At 41.6% G+C, this 19,622-nt stretch overlaps 1 protein-coding gene across 3 annotated transcripts in view; it reads right to left on the reverse strand.

Moving 5' to 3' along the window:
* The window catches only part of HHAT (hedgehog acyltransferase), a 354,392-nt gene that overhangs the window by 295,688 nt on the left and 39,082 nt on the right, over window positions 1–19,622 (reverse strand). For all 3 annotated transcript variants that reach the window (XM_030196099.1, XM_030196097.1, XM_030196098.1), the window contains exons 5-6: window positions 12,239–12,433; window positions 8,001–8,213 (exon numbers count right to left, since the gene is read on the reverse strand). In XM_030196099.1, coding sequence (XP_030051959.1) covers window positions 8,001–8,213; window positions 12,239–12,433 — 408 coding nt within the window. The remainder of the gene's footprint in view (window positions 1–8,000; window positions 8,214–12,238; window positions 12,434–19,622) is intronic.

The raw sequence follows: 19,622 nt of genomic DNA on the forward strand, positions 1-19,622 counted from the left end.
GTAGTATACCATAATTCTAATGTTGTATTACCACGTGGTATTCAAAATATTCTGCTTCCAACAACTGCTGCTGTAAATCACACTTGTTTATTCTTACTTTTATTAAGAGGACCTCAGATCTTCCCGGCTTGGCTGTTCTATTCAGAACTCTATTGCATGATATTTTCTTACATGCGCTCAAGCTGTTTTCTGGAAGTATTTATTATCACCGGTCCTATATTTGCTATCAAATTCTTTCAGAGGTCAGGATTCTAAATCACTGAAAAAAACTCCCACTTGGAGAAAAACCAGTGATTCCTGCCCTCTGAAACACAGCTTCCCCTTGTATCAAGCAGAATATTTTCTGCAACTGATTCTGTTGTACATTTACATTTAAATAGGATTAAATGCAGTGCTCAATCTCACAGCTTTTAGTTTGTAGGATCTCTATTCTCCCCAAACACAAACAGTCTGTACTTAGCTTCAGGGTTTTCCGTGAACCACCAGCTACAAGCTGAATGTCACTGCTTCTTTCCTCTTTCCCATTGTGATGTATTCTGATTCCTTCTGTCCCTTCAACAAGAACATCTCGTTTCGCTGCTGCGTCAGGAAGGAAACACTATCTCTGACATCCTAATACAACATTAGAATTAGAATATTTCACCAGTGGTCCCTATCTAGGCATTAAAGTAGTATACCATGCCATATTTTGTATTGTTACTTGAATATTTTTACTGCTGTAATTGTCTATTGCTCATGTTTGATCTATTCTTACTGTATACCACCTTGAGTGAATTCCTTCAAAAAGGCGGTAAATAAATCCTAATAAATAAATAAATAAACTCTTTGCTGTGGGGTTCTATGGTAAGGAGGGGAGAGGCTGGATGGGCATTTCTGTTCCTCAACAGAAATGCCCATCCAGCCTCCCCCCACCCTTACCATACAGCCATGCAGTTTGGAAGGAACAGGATGTCCTTCTATATGGCCACACTTATGACTCATATGTACCAGTTTCTCTGTCACAGTTCACCTGTCACGCAACCCAGATTGCTGACTCTCTCACATCAACCCCAGCATTTGATGTATATGTAGTGCACAAAGGAGAGACACACCCTGTTGAAATGATAAGTAGTAGTAGTAGTCTGTCTCGACGTTGAGGATCGACGACCTCGTGGGGGGTGTCAAGAATTCGACCCCTGCCTGGACTCCAGCGAAGCTTCCTCCACCGACGTCGAGGGGGAATCGACCTGGGTGGCAGCTAACGCGAGGACGAGGACCTCCTCACAAGCGAAGGCCCAGATGCTGCCTCTATAGTTGGTACGGAAGGCGCAAGCACCCCCGACACCAAAGCAGACTGGCGAAGCAACCCTTCCAGGAGCTCTGGAAGGGCCCTGATGCGCTCGTTGAGAGCTTCCATCAGAAAAGGCTGGGGGGGGGGGGGGGCGGTGCAGGAGTCGGTGCCAGAATCTGAGGGGGCTCAAGAGCCAGTACCAGGCTGCCAGATGACTGACGCATCGGTACCTCTTGAATGGAGGGTGAGCGGTCCTCCCGGCGCCGACACTTCTCAGGTGCCGACTCCCTCGGCTCCCCAGAGCTCTCTGTACCGTGCATGGAAGGAGAACGATGACGGTGCTTCTTAGCCTTCGCTTGACGCCCGTCATCGAGGCTCCTCGGTACCAACGAGAAGGACATGGAATCCACACACCTCCTCGGGGCCGGGTCCGACATAGCAGGCGGCCTCGAGACAGGTGGAGACCCACTCGATGCCTCACTGCTCCCAGCGCGATGTGGTCTTTCTGTAGCCATTATCTGATCTCTCGATGTCGCTGCTTCCCTCGACGTTGACGCCACTGGCCTCGGTACCAATGTCGATGCCGACGTCGAAGGACCGGACCGATCTGAAAAACGTTTCTCACGTTGAGCCTCCCAAGCCACTTGGGTCCGTTTCTTCATCAATTTACACAGCTTACAGGCAGCTGGCAGATGGTCAGGCCCAAGGCACTGAAGACACCACACGTGGGGGTCGGTACCCGAGATGGTCCGGCTGCAGCGAGTACAACGCTTGAAGCCACTGGGAGTCCTCAATGACATGGACGGGGAAAACAGCGGCAGCAAAATTAAAAGGCTCGATGGTGCCAAATAAAAAGGCACAAAAAAGGGAACAAAGACCCGACCGAGCAGCCTAAAAGGGGCCGCAACAAAAACAAAAGGAAACTTGAAGAGTGAGAAAAAAAACTAAAAGTTATAAAGAAAAGACTACTCTTTTTTTTTTTTTTAAAGACTAAATGAAAACTAAGTCAAAGAAAAGAAACAGAAGGGAGCGAAAAAACGCTGGAGTGAGTCTCCTGGCCAAAATCCCGAGCAGCGGCGAAAAAATCACGAATGCCAAGGCACGGACAAAATAGAACAGAGGGGACACACTCGCGTCGCAGGCGGGAAGCCATTCACACATGCACAGTGCGCTCGGCCCTCGCGACGGAGCATTCTCAAGACGTCGAGATTTTTCTAAATAGTTCCTGTCTCCTGGCCGTCGCGGACAACGACCCATCTGTGCGAATATTCAGCCTGCTTGTCCTCAGAGAATGTACACAATTGCATTATTAAATAAATACATTTACAAATGAGTACAGATGCCCTGTTTACAATACTTACGTCAAGCTCAACAACCCCGAGGGAAACAGGGATAGGAGCCAAATCACTTCAGAGCTGCACAGCATGTCTCTTCACCTGCTAGAGAGAATACTGAAGGTAAGCTGGCTGCACATGCCCCTCTTTGTGGGTGAACTTCAGTGTTCTCTCAATCTAACCTGCTAGTGGAGGGACATAACCCACAAGTCTCTGGATTGATCTGGGGACGCTATGGAAATTCCAAAACTTTTGCAAGATACAAGTTTGTACACCAGGAGTCAGGGGATGGCCCTTCTTGCTTTCAAAACACAAATTCATTTGGCAGCCAAATTGTAGAGATACACAACACTGATTGGGGGGGGGGGGGGGGGACATTACATTGGTACAGGTGATGTCATTGAGGTGGGCATGAGGACAGAGAGTACCATTTGTGTGCAGTATTGTAAGGATGTGGGAACGCTTTTCCTTTCTAGTACATAGATTCTATTAATGAATGTGCATGTGCACATAACACTGATTTCCCTTGAATGCAGACTACAGTTAGTGCTTACATTGCTGAGGGAGTTCTTAAATGTGGTGCTACAAGAGGGGGACCTGATAGCCCAGGAACAGTGGGGAGGGGGGGTGAAAAAAAGTACTTACCTTTCCAGCATTTCTCGTATCTGTGTCCATGTTCTAATGGACACAGTTCTGGGGGGCAGGTGGTGGTTGTGCATGAAGAGCCTGCACCGGAGCTTCATGCAAAGCTGCACCAGAAGCAGACTCTCCGCCAAGCTAAAGTTCGGTTCTCTATGAAGCGCCATGTTTCTCAGAGAATAACCGTTGGAAAACGTGCATCGCTTTTTATGGACACCCATGTGTGATGGACGTCCTTACATGCACAGTTCCATATATGGACGAGTCAGCACGTGGACGTCGTGCCCCATATATGATGGGTCGGCACATGGACGACCATGACGTACATGGACCATCATCACGCGTGCGGGGCCTTATTTGGATGAGTACGTGTTCATACGTGCGGAGCCTTCCTTATATCAGTATCAAGTGTGCGAACCTCTTCATATATACACAATAAAATATGTATGTTCCTTATATATTTCCCATAGCTGCATGTTCCGCAAATACAGTGGGCCTGGTAAGAGAGACGTCCTTCGGCAGTTCTGTGAGAAACACGTCCTTGTTACTGTATGTTACACTTATGAATGTTCCTTATATTTCCCGTACCTGGATGTCCGCAACTACTTGAACTGTACTTGCGGAACAACCAGGTACATCAGAGAAGTCCAAAGTACAGTAATAAGGACATCTTTCTCGTAGAACCGGCGAAGGACATTGATATGACAAATTGGCAAGTACAGTGAATGTTTTAGGGACGTCCTATCGTGGTTCTGGAAGATGGGCGTCCTTTTTACTATACTTTGGGCATCCTGATTTGGGCATTTTGCACTGCGATAATGGAATGTCTAAGGATGTCCATACTATTTTTCGATTATACCTACCTGATTTGGGCCGACTTCGCAAGGGTGTCCTAATTCATACTTGGACGACCTTTCAAAAATGCCCCTCCACGGCTCAGATAAAAGAGGTCCTGAAGGAATCTATAACCAGCTGAGAAGCACACAAATACCAAACAAGAAACTCCAGGAGGAAGACTACAATCAAGCTAATGCCAAGCTACCAAGTAAAAACCAAGAAGGAAGCCACGATTGAGACAGCAGGTGTTACTATCAAGATACAAGGCACAATTGCCCCAAAAACAGTGCACAAGTTCCAATCAGTAAAGAGTCTGAAAACAGTATTCCTCAGCACTGACAGAGAAGGATAGAAGGTCAAACTGAACTCCACAGATATACAGTCCAATTTCTGAGGTAGAGACACCACTGCTCTCAGGTGGCAGAGTGTCAGGAGAGTCTGACAACTTTAATACCAGAAAATGTAATGAAGAGTAGACAGACATCCACAATGATGGGCGGAGCTTGCCGTGTGACAGGTGCCATATTCTGCAGAAGAACAAAGTAGTGTTCCTCTGCTAAAGATGGAGCTGTGTTCCACAATCAGAGAGGAAGCAATGCTCTATATTCGGAGATAAAAGCGAGTCCAACATGCATAGGCAGAGCCTTGCTCCTTATTAAGGGTCAGAGCTGCGATGCACAAGAGCAGATGGGGATGTTCTGTACAGTTCAAGAAGGAGATGTAGTCCATGTTCAAAGATAAAAATAAAAGCTACTCTCAGAGATGGAACTATGTGGCACATTCAGAGATGAAACAGTGTTCCAGACCCCAAGATGGAAACATGTCCCACCTTTAAAAAAGGAGCTGTGCTTCATACACAGATATGGTTCAGAGCTCTCCATCCCAAGATGGTGCTGAACGCTATGCACAGAGAAAGAACATGATGAAATGAAACTAGGCTTGAGAAACCAAGAAAGTACTGCTCCCTATAGAGAGAGAAGGGGCTGTGCACTATATCCAGAGAGGGAAAGGCACCCACAAATCAGAGATGGATCTGTGTTGCCCATCCAGAGAACAGAGTGTGATCCACATCCAGAAAAGAGAATGTGTTCTACACCCAGAGATGGAAGGATGCTCTACAGTTAGATATGGAATTCTCTTTACAACCAAAGACGGATGCATGCTCTAAGAGAAAAGAGATAGATCTGTGCCGTACATCTAGAAATGGTTCTGTACACTACCTCCAAGATGTATCTGTAAAGGGATGGCGCTCTGCTTGATGTCTAGAAATGGAAATGCCCTATAAATGCAGAGAAGGAGATGTAAGCAACAGATGAAGATGGGGCTTGATCTATAATTACAGACAGAGCTGTGCTCTCCCTTCAGGGACAGCGCTGCATTCTCCATTCAGAGACAGGGTTATGTTGTACAATCAGAGAGAGAGAGAGAGCTGTGCTTTACATACATCAATGGATCTGTGCCTCACCTATATAGGTGAGAGGTGTGAGTCTCAGGCTGTTCTGAGATGGAGCAACGCTCCCCATGCTGAGAAAGTACTGCAGTTAATATGCATAGACAAGCTGAGTACCACCATCAAATAGAAGAGAGCTATGCAAGAACAGAAGTCTTACCACGAAGACAGCCATTAAGCATAGCCCAAATACAGAATGGTTGCCCAGATGGAAAAACCTGGTAAACTTGGTAGACACCACAGGCTCTGCCTACACTGAATAGAAATGTAGAAGGCTGCGCAGAGCCCAACTGTGGGAAACAGAGTAGACCAGCACAGAAGACCAATAATACGTGTGGCCTGCAACAACAAAACCATCACATTCATATAAAGACTACAGGCACATCTAGAAGAAAACTCATCAGATGCCAAATGCCTAACCACAGAGTGCTAACACAAGAAGTCTCCAAGGCCTCTATTTGAGTTATAAAAGGAAAGACAAATATGCTGCTAGCAGTGAAGGCAGAACCGCTGCCACCCCAAGCATGCATCTATTTACGGCCTGAGAACTTACCGCCACCCACTGACTTAGTTGTAAAAGGGCTAACGTGCTACCTACACGGTAGCCATGCAGCATGAGCCAACTAATGATTACCTCGCTCTCTCCCCATCTTTCCACTCATCTCTCTCTCTCTGTACCCCTCTTCCATCCAGCATCTTCTCTCTGGCTCTCCCCTGCTCTTTTCCATGTCCCTGGCTCTCCCCTTCTCTTTTCCATGTCCCCTCCTTCTCTCCCCCATCTTGCTACTCATCTCTCTCTCTCTGTACCCCTCTTCCATCCAGCATCTTCTCTCTGGCTCTCCTCTGCTCTTTTCCATGTCCCCTCTTTCTCTCCCCATTTCTCTCTGACTCTCTCCTGCTCTTTTCCATGGCCCCTCTTTCTCTCCCCATCTCTCTCTGACTCTCCCCTGCTCTTTTCCATGTCCCTGGCTCTCCCCTTCTCTTTTCCATGGCCCCTCTTTCTCTTCCCATCTCTCTCTGGCTCTCTTCCACTCTCTCTCTCGCTCTCTCTCTCTCTCCTCCAGCGTCCTCACTTCCTTACCGTTTCCAGCCATGTTCTCTCCCTCCGGGCCTCTCTACAGCAGCGCTGACACAAGAACAAAAAGAAGCGTGGGGCCACAGCAGCCTTCAGGAATGCACTGTCGGCTCTGCCGGTCCTCTACCCCCAGAACGGGAAATTAACATCAGCGGGGGCAGAGGACAGCAGAGCCGACAGCGCATGCCTGAAGGCTGCTACGGCACCGTGCTTCTTTTTGTTCTTATGCTGGCTGTGGAGAGAAGTGGTGGCAGTAGTGGTTCAGTGCGGTGCTTGTTCCTGCCGCCACTCATTGAGAAGCAGCGGTGGCGGCAGCAGCAGCAGAATTCAGCGGGACCCGAATCGGGGCTACATTTGGAGGAGGAGGCAGGCGGGGAAGGTCACCGCTGGGCTGGGGAAGCTTAGCCTCCCCAAGCCTCTTATATGGGGCGCCTATGATCTCAGAACCCATAGTGATGGGTCACTGGACTGGAATTTGTCTGGGATAGAGGATAGGATTACAACAGAGGGCCTGTGCCCCAGGGAAAACAAGAGAGAACAGCAGCAGAGGAGCCAAAAGGAAGAAACAGATAAAGAGCTGATTAGTACTCAATGTCAGTGAACATAAAAATGATTAAGACTACCTTACAGTGTTTTTTTTACAAATTTTTATTTTGAACTACCCCTATTGTTTTTGGGTTAAGTGGAGAATGCACTTTAATCAATTATTGTTTTATTCAGAGACTGACCTGGACCAGACTGGTGCTAAATAGAAGGAAGACAGTGGCCTACATACATAGGGCCCTGAAGCTAGTTATCCCCACAGGCCCAGGGGTCAGCAGTCTAGAGCTCTTCCTGTACCCCAAACTGTATCCAAGCCATACATATGTGCTATATTGACACTGTCACACATACATACAGACACTGTATGCTTAAAAGCCTTCTTCCCTTCAAAACATAAGATAAATATAGAATAGAAGCATACTGCTGACTGGCACAGCTGCTAATCCTATATTTGCAAATATTACAATTCACTGACTTCATCCACTTGTAAAAAGGCATCATCCCAAACCTAAGTGCCAGTTTAATAAGCTGTGATAACATAGCAACAATCATTAAAACCTTGTTAATACATTATATTGGTGACGTTTCTACCACAAATTAAGATATCCCATAGAACCTGTATTAAAACAGTATTTTAAAGTGTAATTTTTACCCATGCATATATAGGTCCTGTAATGAAAGAAATATTAAGCTATGCCTATGCATAGCTGGTAAGGCTATTCCTCAAAATATTATGGAATATATTCTTTCCACTGCACTTTCAATTGCACACTGGTAGCTTACATGTTTTGGGGGTTTTTTATACCCTTTATCTCAAAAACAATCAAGTATTAACCTTAAAAACATTGTTACCTGTTTCTTGAATTCATCAAAGTTCATAATGGGTCCATTATGGAACATGGGGTAGTAGAAAATGTAGATTAGCATCCAAAGAAATGAATGATTGTTTTTCTGACATGGTGTGTGCCAGCAATACTCCAGGCTAAAACTTGTATAGTATAGGCATCGAATTGTCAAGGTAAACACAAGCAAATAATATTCGTCTTCTGTTTCATACCAATTCCTCTGTAAAAGCAAAAAAAACAAAAATCAGATTTTGTCCTTATTTTCCCTTTATACTGTTTTTTGGCATTGTCCATTCCAATATTTAATTACTGTGTGTAGATCACTGAAAGAGAATACCAGTGTATAATTAATTCTATATTCAAAACAGGAAGAAAGGCCAAGGCACTCCATCAAATCACTAGTACAATCTGGCACATTTAATTGATATTGTTATAAAAGAGCAAAAGGAATTACAGAGTTAGGTACCATCTGGACATATAAATCTGGCCTTCAGAAGTTCACAAAAACATAGAACATTATGGTGGTAGAACATTCATTTCTGGTTCAATGCCACAGATCTAAGCTGCTCTCCTGGTTTATCTTCACTTCTTAGCAATTAAGGGTCCACTGGGGCCAATATTGAGACCCCAGGAGTTAGAAAGTTGCCTCCCGCAGTTGGAGCTGAGCTGGCTATTCAATGCCAGGCCATTTCTGGTGACCGGAATTGATTATTCATTTTGAATGCGCTGTGTCAGCATTGCCACAAAGCTTAGTAAACAGGGGGGCAAGTGTTTTATCAAAAGTATTTGATATGGCTTCTAAAACCATTATTATAATATGTATTACTTTAGATTTATTTCTTCAATAAAACTTTGGTTTCAATTTGTAGATTCCTATATTTTATGACTTTTCAAGTTCTCTCTCTTACACTCAATAAGTGGAGTGGAATTTTAGAAAGGATATACAAATTCTAATTTGAGATGTCCAGAGCAGGATGTCTCAAGTTTCTCTATTACTTTACAACAGGATTTGCCAATACAGAATCTGATCTAGAACACAGGCTGACAGACATTGATTGCACCAATTCTAGGCTGCAGGAGCATCCATTTTCAAAACATCAATATCTAAAAAATATCAGGTCAAAATGGGCACAAACATTTTATTGTACAGAACAGCAATAGAAGTTTATGTGCTGGAATATAATCAGTAATGTTACTCAAATTGAGAATTGAAAACGTCTCAATAATGTTGCCCGAATAATATGATGACACAAGCAAAAAACTATGGTTCAAAGTGTGTAAAATGGTTGGGAACACACAAATTACTGGATCCGTTCTTTAATCTTTTTCTTTATATAGCCAGCATTTAGTATCTTCACTAAATAAAAAGTAGAAAGGCTAAAATGGTAGCTGTCAAAAAGTAGGAAAGCACTGCGATTAGCAGGTTTTCAGTAAAGTGACGTACGAAAGTGATAATTATTCTTTTTGATAACTAGATCCAAGAAACTGATCTCTTAATGATCATGAAGCATTTGAAATTTAAATCATCATCTTGAGTATTCAGCCAGTTGAGAAAGTCTTCCAAGGAACATGTGTCACCTTTCCATATCATGAAGTTATCAGCTATATATCTCTTATAAAACCATACCTACTATACAACAGAAAGATATGTTTTACAGATGGTTCCTTTAACTAGATACTGTACTATACATGGTTTTATATTACGCTAACTTTCCAAAAAGATTCTAAGTGGATAACAATATTAATTCCTCTAGTCAAGGAAAACTATAGATCTTATCGAACAAGATCTTATATCATAATCTCATTTACCTTATTCCATCTCACTAAACAGCAATGTTTTCAATATTCTTCTAAAAATATAGTATGTTAATCTTCTAATAAATGTAAATTATTTATAACACCACTTTTCATACATCCATGCACCTTTTAATGATTTCAGCAGTTAAAGAAAATTTATGTGTTGAGGTTAAGACATTAGGTTTCGCTGAAGATCTGTGCCTTCTGTACAGCACTACCCATCTTAAAATCTTCTGTTTTCAAATGCCGCTAAACAGGGGTGGACTGACCATTTGGGCAACTGGGCAGTGCCCGATAGCCCAGGGCAGCAGGGGGCCCAGTGATAACCTCCCATGTGTCGCACCTCAAGCCCACACCCCTGTTTCTTCCAGCCGTGATTCTCCCTCTCTCTCTCTTTGGCGCTCTGCTTCTGTCACCGACCCCCCCTCCCGTGTTTTGTTTCCTCTGTGCAGGAAGGGCAGCTCCAACAGCTACATTGGGGGGTGCAGCTGACGCAGGAACTTCTCTCCTGTGGCCCACCCCCTTCCGAGGTAACTTTCTTCCTTCTTCCGCAAGGGCGGGTCAGAGCAGAGGGAAATTCCGGTGTCAATGGACCCAGGCTCGAGGACGGTGGACTCAGCAGCTTGGCACTTGTTCTCTCAGCTAGAGGAGAAGGCTGCTGCTGCTTCATTGGGGATTGTTAAGGCGAAATTCCATGAGAAATTTTTTGGACTGTCTCGGATTCCCAAAAGCTTAAAGCACAAAGCACTGCGCTAGACATCCTTGGTGCAAGGTCAGTCACTGTCTCGGTACGCTTCTGCCTACCCTTCCCTCTTCCCTCCTGGTTTCCCTACTCCTTCCGTCAATTCCTACTCTTCCCCATTATCACTTGTAGATTTTCCTGCTGTATTAGCTTCATTTTACTGCATTTGCCTCTGTGGTGCGCTGTAAGCCACATTGAGCCTGACACTGTTGGGAAACTGTGGGGTACAAATGAGATAATACAATTATAAATGAAATGCTGACCCGTCATCAAGGTTATATCTCACCCTGCACTACCCCAGCTGGAAAGGCTGTAAGCATGGACCTATTCAGGCGTCAAGCTTTCCCTTCATCAGTGCGCAAATATGGAATGCACTCCCTAGAGACATAACCAGAGAGACTACCTTACCTTTCGCAAGGCACTAAAAACGCATCTGTTTACCAAAGCATTTCTCCGGGAACAATGTAAGACTATAGCCTCTGCCAGCTGGCATACGTGGATCCTGTTTAGTCCTGTTCTTATGTACTGTTAAATGTAAAGTATCCTTTCTTTCTTGCCCTTCTACTCTACTATTCTCATTTGTATCTGATATCACCCAGAGTTCTCTCTCCGGTTTATGTAAGCCACATTGAGCATGTTTGTGGGGATAATGTGGGGTATAAATACATTAATTAATAAATTAATTAATTAAAAGAAGGATCATTTCAAACAATGTCCAAATCATGCTGATGTAAAAGAAGGGAAGTTTAAATAGTAAATCAACTTATCAGAACACTCACCATAGAGAGACTTAAATACCATATAAATTATTTTAAACTGAATTTATGAATCAATTGGAAACCAATGCAACTCCCTCAACAAACATGACACCCTATCATATCTTCCTAGACCATAAGTCAGCCTGGCAGCCATATTTTGCAAGAACAGCAACCTATGCAACACCTTTTTGCTACAGCACCCAAACAATGAATTGCAATTATCAAAATATGGAAGTAAAACTGCTGTAAAACCATTAAATTGTAGATATCCTTGGTGTTAACGTTTTGGCTCCTTTTTTATGTTACGTATTAACTCCTTACACTATTTTATGTATTGATTTCATCTATCTTTTTACATCTTTTTAATTAGCTTTTTTATGTGTTTGAAATATTTATTTCTTTAAATTTGAATATATTTGTTTATATTTTAATATTTATCTATATCTTCTATATCCTAACTGCAATATTGAATCTATTTTATAGACTCCTGAGGCAGACGCTCTTTATCTCCAAAACACGGCTCCATGTTGAGTCGATTGGTGTTTTTTGATTAATAAATCCTATGAATGACATTCTTTGACTCCCTCATATTTGTTGGAAGTGTCGTGTGTCAACACTACTCCCTTGATTGTCCTTAAGATTGGTGTCTCCATGGTCTCACATGAACATCTGTATTTGAATCCTTAGGTGGACACTTGCCAGAATCACAAAACTACTCCATAAATTTGATTCCATATGATATGGCTGTTCATTTCAATTAAAAAAGTCATTATCACAGGAACATAAGAGTGATGCAAAATTAAATTTTAAATATATTTACAAAGCAAAGAAAGGCCAAGAAATGAATTTATGTTTTGCATAACATTTTCTGAATTCAATTCACAGATTATTATATATAAGATTAAGGTGCAAACATTCAAAATTACTGATTAAGTTGAAAGTGAATACCTGAACTTGTTCTACATCTCTCATGTGTAAAGTAGACAATAGCAGCAGTGAGCATGACCATGTCAACACTGGCATCTTCAACTGAGCGACAACAAAAGAGATAACGGAATGGAGAGTAATCAGTAGCAAGCCATTGATTCCTAACAGAAACCAGCAGGCCATCATACCATATCCAACTGAAACGAAGGGCTGAAACTACAAAAAAAAAAAAGTTGAAACGTTATTAAATCATATTGCTTCACTGTTAATTTATTTTAGACTACCTACAGATTATTGAACAGAATAAGTAAATATATAGTAACACCAAAGTCAGAGTGCATCTTTCTAATTTTCAGTCATACTGTAACTTGGTTTTATGTCAGGGGACCACCATAGTTACACTACAGGAAAAACTAATGAAATGCCACACTGAGTTTGATCAGTGGTCCACGAAGCACAGCATCAGTTGACAGTTCAGAATATTTGGACATACCTGTCAGATCCCAAATAGGACAAGCATTTCATGTTGCGCACTCACAGAAGCAGGAGCTAGACACCTAAGCTATTTGTCTACATAATGGCCAATAGACATGTTAGTACATAAAGGTTTACAGTCTTCAGCTCCTAATTATATCACAACTTTATTACAACCTTATCACCCTTCTCATTTCCTCCATTCCTCCCAACAAGCACTACTATGCCTTCCTCCCGTTTCAGATATATGAGTGGATACTACTCACGAAACAACATTTGCGTACACTGCACCCAAATATTGGAATGTATTACCTTTGGAAATGAGGAAAGAATCTTCTTAAGACTTGGCTTTTCCAAACTGTATTTGATTCTTGACACTAAAAGCCCCTTTTTCATTCTCTTTATTACTTGACTCTCCCTTGGATCTTTTATTTGTAAACTGCCTTGCTACTAAAATTGTAGATGGTGGTATATCAATCAAGTGACTTGAAAGAAATAAATAAATAGACCTGCTCTCTAGAAACTCAGCCAAATCTATTTTAAACTATGATAAATTATTAGCTTTGAGCATATAGTCTGACTGCATTTTGCGCAGTTTTAATTAGGCACTGACTGAAATAAAGCCATTTGTAGAAAATATTTTTAACTGCATATTCAACTTGACTGGCTGGTGGTCCCCCTCAAGCCAGGTTTGGGAACCACTGCCATCAGGGCCAGCCACATCTTCAGTTGGCAGAGAGCAGGAACCTCACCAGCTCTTTAAGCTAGATTGTGCTACAATGCATGTTTAAAAAGGAGATGTATTTAGACAAACAAACCAGACAGTGACCCTAGACAATAGGCAGCAGAATGGAATGGACAACAGGGCCCATGACACTACCAACATTGTGGAGCAAAAAAACAGCGCAAAGAGCTTTCAAGACTGAAACAGGCAAAGATACTTTTTATTCAAAGACCCGACACGGGCTGTGTTTCAGCATCACAGCACCTGCATCAGGAGTCAATGTACAACAAACACAGAAACATACACAATATATATAACCATTTAAAAATAAGTATTGCAAACACAAAATAAATATATCCTGTCTTGAAAGATCTTTGTGGGTGAGTATAGAAGGTAGACATTCTTAACTGGGTTGGGTTGGCGAAGAGGTTTATTGAGGCTATGGGTTTTCTTTGTAGGCCTTGTTGAAGAGATAAGTCTTCAGAGATTTGCGAAAAATGGTTATTTCGTCGATTGTTTTCAAATCATTAGGTAGTGCATTCCACAGTTGCGTACTCATGTAGGAGAAAATAGTGGCATGTAGCAGCTTGTATTTTAGTCCTTTACAGCTGGGGAAGTGCAGATTGACAAGGTTCCTCATGAGAAACTCCTGAGAAAATAAAAAAAAGTAATGGGATAGGAGGAAATGTTCTGTTGAGGATTAGGAATTGGTTACTGGAGAGAAAACAGAGGGTAGGTTAAATGGCCATTTTTCTCAATGGAGGAGGATGAATAGTGGAGTGCCACAGGGATCTGTACTGGGACCGGTGTTATTTAACATATTTGAAAATGATCCGGAAATCTGAACGAGTGAAGTGATTACATTTGCAGACACAAAACTATTCAAAGTTGTCAAAACACACACAGATTATGAAAAATTGTAGGAAGACCTTAGGAAACTGGAAGACTGGGCATCCAAATGGCAGATGAAATTTATTGTGGACAAATGCAAAGTGATGCATATGGGGAAAAATAATCCAAATCATAGTTACCTGATGCTGGGGTCCATTTTAGGAGTCACCATCCAAGAAAAAGATCTAGGTGTCACTGTAAACAATACGCTGAAATCTTCCGCCCAGGTGTGGCGGCACCAATATAGCAAACAGGATGCTAGTAATTATTAGGAAAGGGATGGAAAATAAGACCAAGTATATTATAATGCCTCTGTATTGCTCCATGCGACCTCATCTTAAGTATTGCATTCAATTCTGGTCGCTATATCTCAAAAAAGATATAGCGAAATTAGAAAAGATTCAAAGAATAGCAACCAAAATGATAAAGGGGATAAAACTCCACTCATATGAATAAAGGCTAAAGAGGTTAGGGGATCTTCAGCCTGGAAAAAAAGACAGCTGAAGGGGAATATGATTGAGGTCCACAAAGTCCTGAGTGGTGTAGAACTGGTAAGAGTGAATCAATTTTTTTACTCTTTCAAAAAGTACAAAGATTAAGGAACACTTTTCACTCAAAGAACAGTTAAGCTCTGGAACTCGTTGTCAGTGGATGTGGTAACAGCAGTTAGCATATCTGGGTTTAAAAAAGGTTTGGACAAGTTCATGGAAGAAAAGTCCATAGTCTGCTATTGAGATAGACACAGGGGAAGCCACTGTTTGCCCTGAGATCGGTAATATAGGAATGTTGCTACTATTTGGGTCTCTACAAAAAAAAAGACAGAGAAACATGAGAAGTGTGGCAATCTCCTTAATGTATTACAAATAGCTCAAGACTAAATGTTTAGAAAGAAAGCAATGTGGCATCAGACATAAGTGAGGGCAGGCTATCAGCCCACTTACAGCACTCAGCTATTTCAGGACACAGCCTATATAACAGCGTCAATCATTTGCCAGCATACCTCTCCCATTCATTTATTATTTTTTGCATTTAATGCAAAAATCAAGGAATAATCTCAAAATTATTTATACTGCATCAAAAATATATCAAAAATACATGTAATTCAAAACAGCGACCACTTATCTGTCACTGTGCTTGACGCGCTTTGTGCTAGCAACTGAATATAGATCATCCGATGCCCTCTTAAAATACTGGCATTTCAGTCAAAGACCTGCATCTGGGGTTAACTGCAAGCAGCCACGGTAATCTAAAAACAAACACACAAAACGAATAATAACAAACTGATATGGGTATGCTAGACAATGCAAAAATAACACGCCAGTATTTTAAGAGGGTGTCGGATGATCTATATTCAGTTGCTAGCACAAAGCGCGTCGAGCACAGTGACAGATAAGTGGTCGCTGTTTTGAATTACATGTATTTTTGATATATTTTTGATGCAGTATAAATAATTTTGAGATTAATCCTTGATTTTTGCATTAAATGAAAAAATAATAAATGAATGGGAGAGGCATGCTGGCAAATGATTGATGCTGTTATATAGGCTGTGTCCTGAAATAGCTGAGTGCTATGGGCTGATAGCCTGCCTGCCCTCACTTATGTCTGATGCCATATTGCGTTCTCTCTAAACATTCAGTCTCAAGCTATTTGTAATACATTTAGGTGATTGCTACTCTTCTCACATTTCTCTCTTTTTTTTATTGATTTCTAGATAAGGGAGGGTGTACATATATGCTTTTCCCTTTTACCTTAGTACAATATTTGGGTTTCTGCCAGGTACTTGTGACCTGGATTGGCCACTATTGGAAGCAGGATACTGGGTTAGATGGATCACTGGTCTGACCGAAGTATGACTATTCTTATGTTCCTATGTTCTTATGTAAATGTATTATTTTAAAATTATTAATGCATGGTACCTCAAGAATGTCTATTCAAATTAGTTGGTCTGAGATTCATATTCAGCAAAATCTCCAGCAAAGTGTTGAATAACCAGATTGGTTCTTCTACAGGAAGGCCCCTGCTAAGCTAGCAGAGTTGCCAACCTTATGTATCCTGGCAGAACAACGGACAGCCACTGGGCATGTTGCCTCTAGACTTTATAAGATGTTCCGGTGTCTTTCTTTTCCTGCCACATAGAGGTTGGAGGGGATCTGGGCTAGAGATTCTGGGCACAAATACTCGAGAAAAGTGAAACAAATTTTTGGTCACAAATGAATAGGGTCCTAGCATCAATGTGCATAATACAGATTAATAAATTATTTTACCATGGGCAACCTGAACTCCAGTGACACTAACATAAAGCTATTTCATGTCTTTCCTGGTCTTGTAAAGCTAAAAAAAAAAAAAAAAAATATATATATATATATATATATATATGCTGTTTAACTGCCTGATGTGCATGCTTTTTGGTCAAGGATCTAGAACAGTGGTTCCCAAACCTGTCCTGGGGAACCCTAATCCAGTCAGGTTTGTAAGATATCCACAATGAATATTCATGAGAGAGATTTGCATGCACCTCCTCCACTGCATTCAAGTTTCTCTCATGAATATTCATTGTGGATATCCTGAAAACCTGACTGGCCGACTGTTCCCCCAGGACAAGTATGGTAACCACTGACCCAGAGGATTAATCTCCCCCACATGCTGTTTCCAATTTGATATTATACAAATTAACTATTTAATTCAAATATGCTTCCTACTGCTGTCTCATTTATGAATTAAAAAGTTGTTGAATATCATTCTGTCCTTTGCTCTGAAGATGATTTGACTGCTAGAATGGCCATTTTTGGTGCAATTCTGTGTGTCAAGTGCAAAATGGTGATGCCTAACAGGACGAAAAACAGTCTTGTCATCCTATTTGGTTAGCAAACAATATTTTTTTCTAATTGTCCAGCAGCAAGGTTTGAAGGCCACTCAGTTATTAACTGTCCTTGTGTGATATATTGTTCCACCTCTACTATTGTTACTGATTTTATTGTGTCTTTCGTTTTGGTTTGCTGTTTGATAGCTTATCTTAAAATAATTTTAAAAAAACGTGGACTAAAAAAGATTGACTCCTCTACATTTTATTTTCAGCAAAAAAGAAATACTAGTCAATCCCATGAAACTGGTTTTCTCTCTGTGAGCAATTCAGGGAGGACTTTAACAGGTTTATATAGAAACATAGAAAAACATAGGCTGATAAAGACCATATGGCCTATCCAGTCTGCCCATCCATGCCATCTGCTCTCCCTATCATTCCCTTAGAGAACCTATGTACTTGTCCCAAGCTCTCTTGAATTCAGATACAGTTTTCATCTCCACCACTTCCACAGAGAGGTTGTTCCACGAATTCACCACCTTTTCCGTGAAGTATTTCCTCAGGTTACTTCGGAATCTATCCCCTTTCACCTTCATCCAGAGCTTCCTTCCAAATGAAAGACTCGCCTCCTGTGCATTTGTGCAACATAGGTATTTAAATGTCTCTATTATGTCTGCCCTCTCCCATCTTTCTTCCAAAATACAAACATTGAGATCTATATGCTTTTTGATGGTGACCACTGACCATTTTAGTAGCCATCCTCTGAACCAACCCCATCCTGTTTATATCTTTTTGAAGGTGCAATCTCCAGAATTGCACACAATATTCTAAACATGGTAAACAGTAACCATAAAGACCCAAAGTGGGAATCAAATCCATGGCCTCTGCACTGAGGGTCCATAGCCCTAACCCCTAACAGTTGCAGTCACTAAAACAGTAACAGAGGTCAACAGCGTCACATACTTCCAACTATTCCACCAGTTATGTTCCTCTAACTGCTGGGAAGAGAGAAGGACACATAGGTATCTTGCTTTCTGCATGATTTTTTTAAATGGGGATAGGATTTGATAGACCACCTTTCTCTGGATACAATCAAAGCAATTTATATATTACATAGAGGTACTTACTTTGTACCTGGGGCAATGGAGGGTTAAGCAACTTGCTCAGAGTCACAAGGAGCTGAAGGGAATTGAACCCTGCTCCTCTGAATTTCATGCCACTCACTAACCATTAGGCTACTTTGAGAGGTGAATTTTCTTGGTATCCTATCTGAGCCCAGGGGCTTAACAATCTATAATATGAAAGCTGAGATCTGCCATTTTCTTCCAACCAAAATCTATGTTTAAATCAGTTCCTCTCCTTGGTGCTTAATTAGGATACATCAAGGAACACTTAAACGATGCAATCAATTCATGCATTTCACCCAAAAGACCAGTACTTATATCAAATTATGTACTCTATTACCTAATGCTATGTTGCTGAACTGAACCTCATACACAGATCAAGGAGTTGTTTCTTCAATTTCACCTATCATTATAATCAATGGTGCAAAATGATGTTGAGGCATAAAATTATTACTGATGCAAATCTATAGAGCTTTTTATACTCATCTCAAGTCACCAGAATCCACAAATAGTTAGCATTTAGTAAGTAAACTGCAGGCCAAGGATTAATACAACACTTTCACAGATACTGACTTAAGTGTCATCATTTTAAAGATCTTGTAAAACAAAACAGTTAATTTCAACCAAATTCTATTCTCTCAGGCTAGCCAGTCTTAGAGATGTCTCCCTAGAGTTAGTTTCCCTTCATGCTCTCAATTGTTTCTTCCACAAATTGATTTCTACATAATTGTAATATTTTTCAAACATAGCCATTAGAAAACCACATAGATTCACATAGATATTCCATGTACACAAGCTATTGCCCGTCTTAACTGGGTGCAAGGCAGAGGGTTCGTGAAACAGGCCTTGAGGTTGGTAACAAGTGTTATGGCCTCTGAGGCCTCCAGCTGTACACCTGCCACTGGCCCTCTCTTTTCCTTCAGAGACACCAGTATTCCTACCAGAATTCATACCTCCTTCGCCTTCCCACTTCTGAGAACCTGTTGGAGGTGGAAGAGAGAAGCTGCCCAACACACAGAGTTAGGGAGGGCCCCTGCTAGGAGGCGGAGGGCCCCTGCTAGGAGGTAGAGGTTTTTTTTCTTCTTTAAAGGAGGCTGCTTAAAAGCTCATTTTTTTTCCTTTCATGCCACCCACAAAGCTGAAACCCACACATCCTTCTATCTCCCTTTAAATGGGTGCATAGTAACATCACAACAAATACAGTTGTATAGTCAGATTCCCTCTCACTGGCATTACTGTAGTGTGTCTTAAATATCACACCTGTTCTGCCTGAATTATCACAGCTTTAGTGGGTAGGAATACCCAAGTCTTGTAGGGTTTAGATGAGGAGAAGGCTAGAGATAACAACGAAAAGGGCGCACAGGCATAGCTGGGGTCTATCTGTCACCAGGT

Source organism: Microcaecilia unicolor, chromosome 3, assembly GCF_901765095.1.
Source record: "Microcaecilia unicolor chromosome 3, aMicUni1.1, whole genome shotgun sequence".
In the NCBI taxonomy this organism is placed as follows: Eukaryota; Metazoa; Chordata; class Amphibia; order Gymnophiona; family Siphonopidae; genus Microcaecilia; species Microcaecilia unicolor.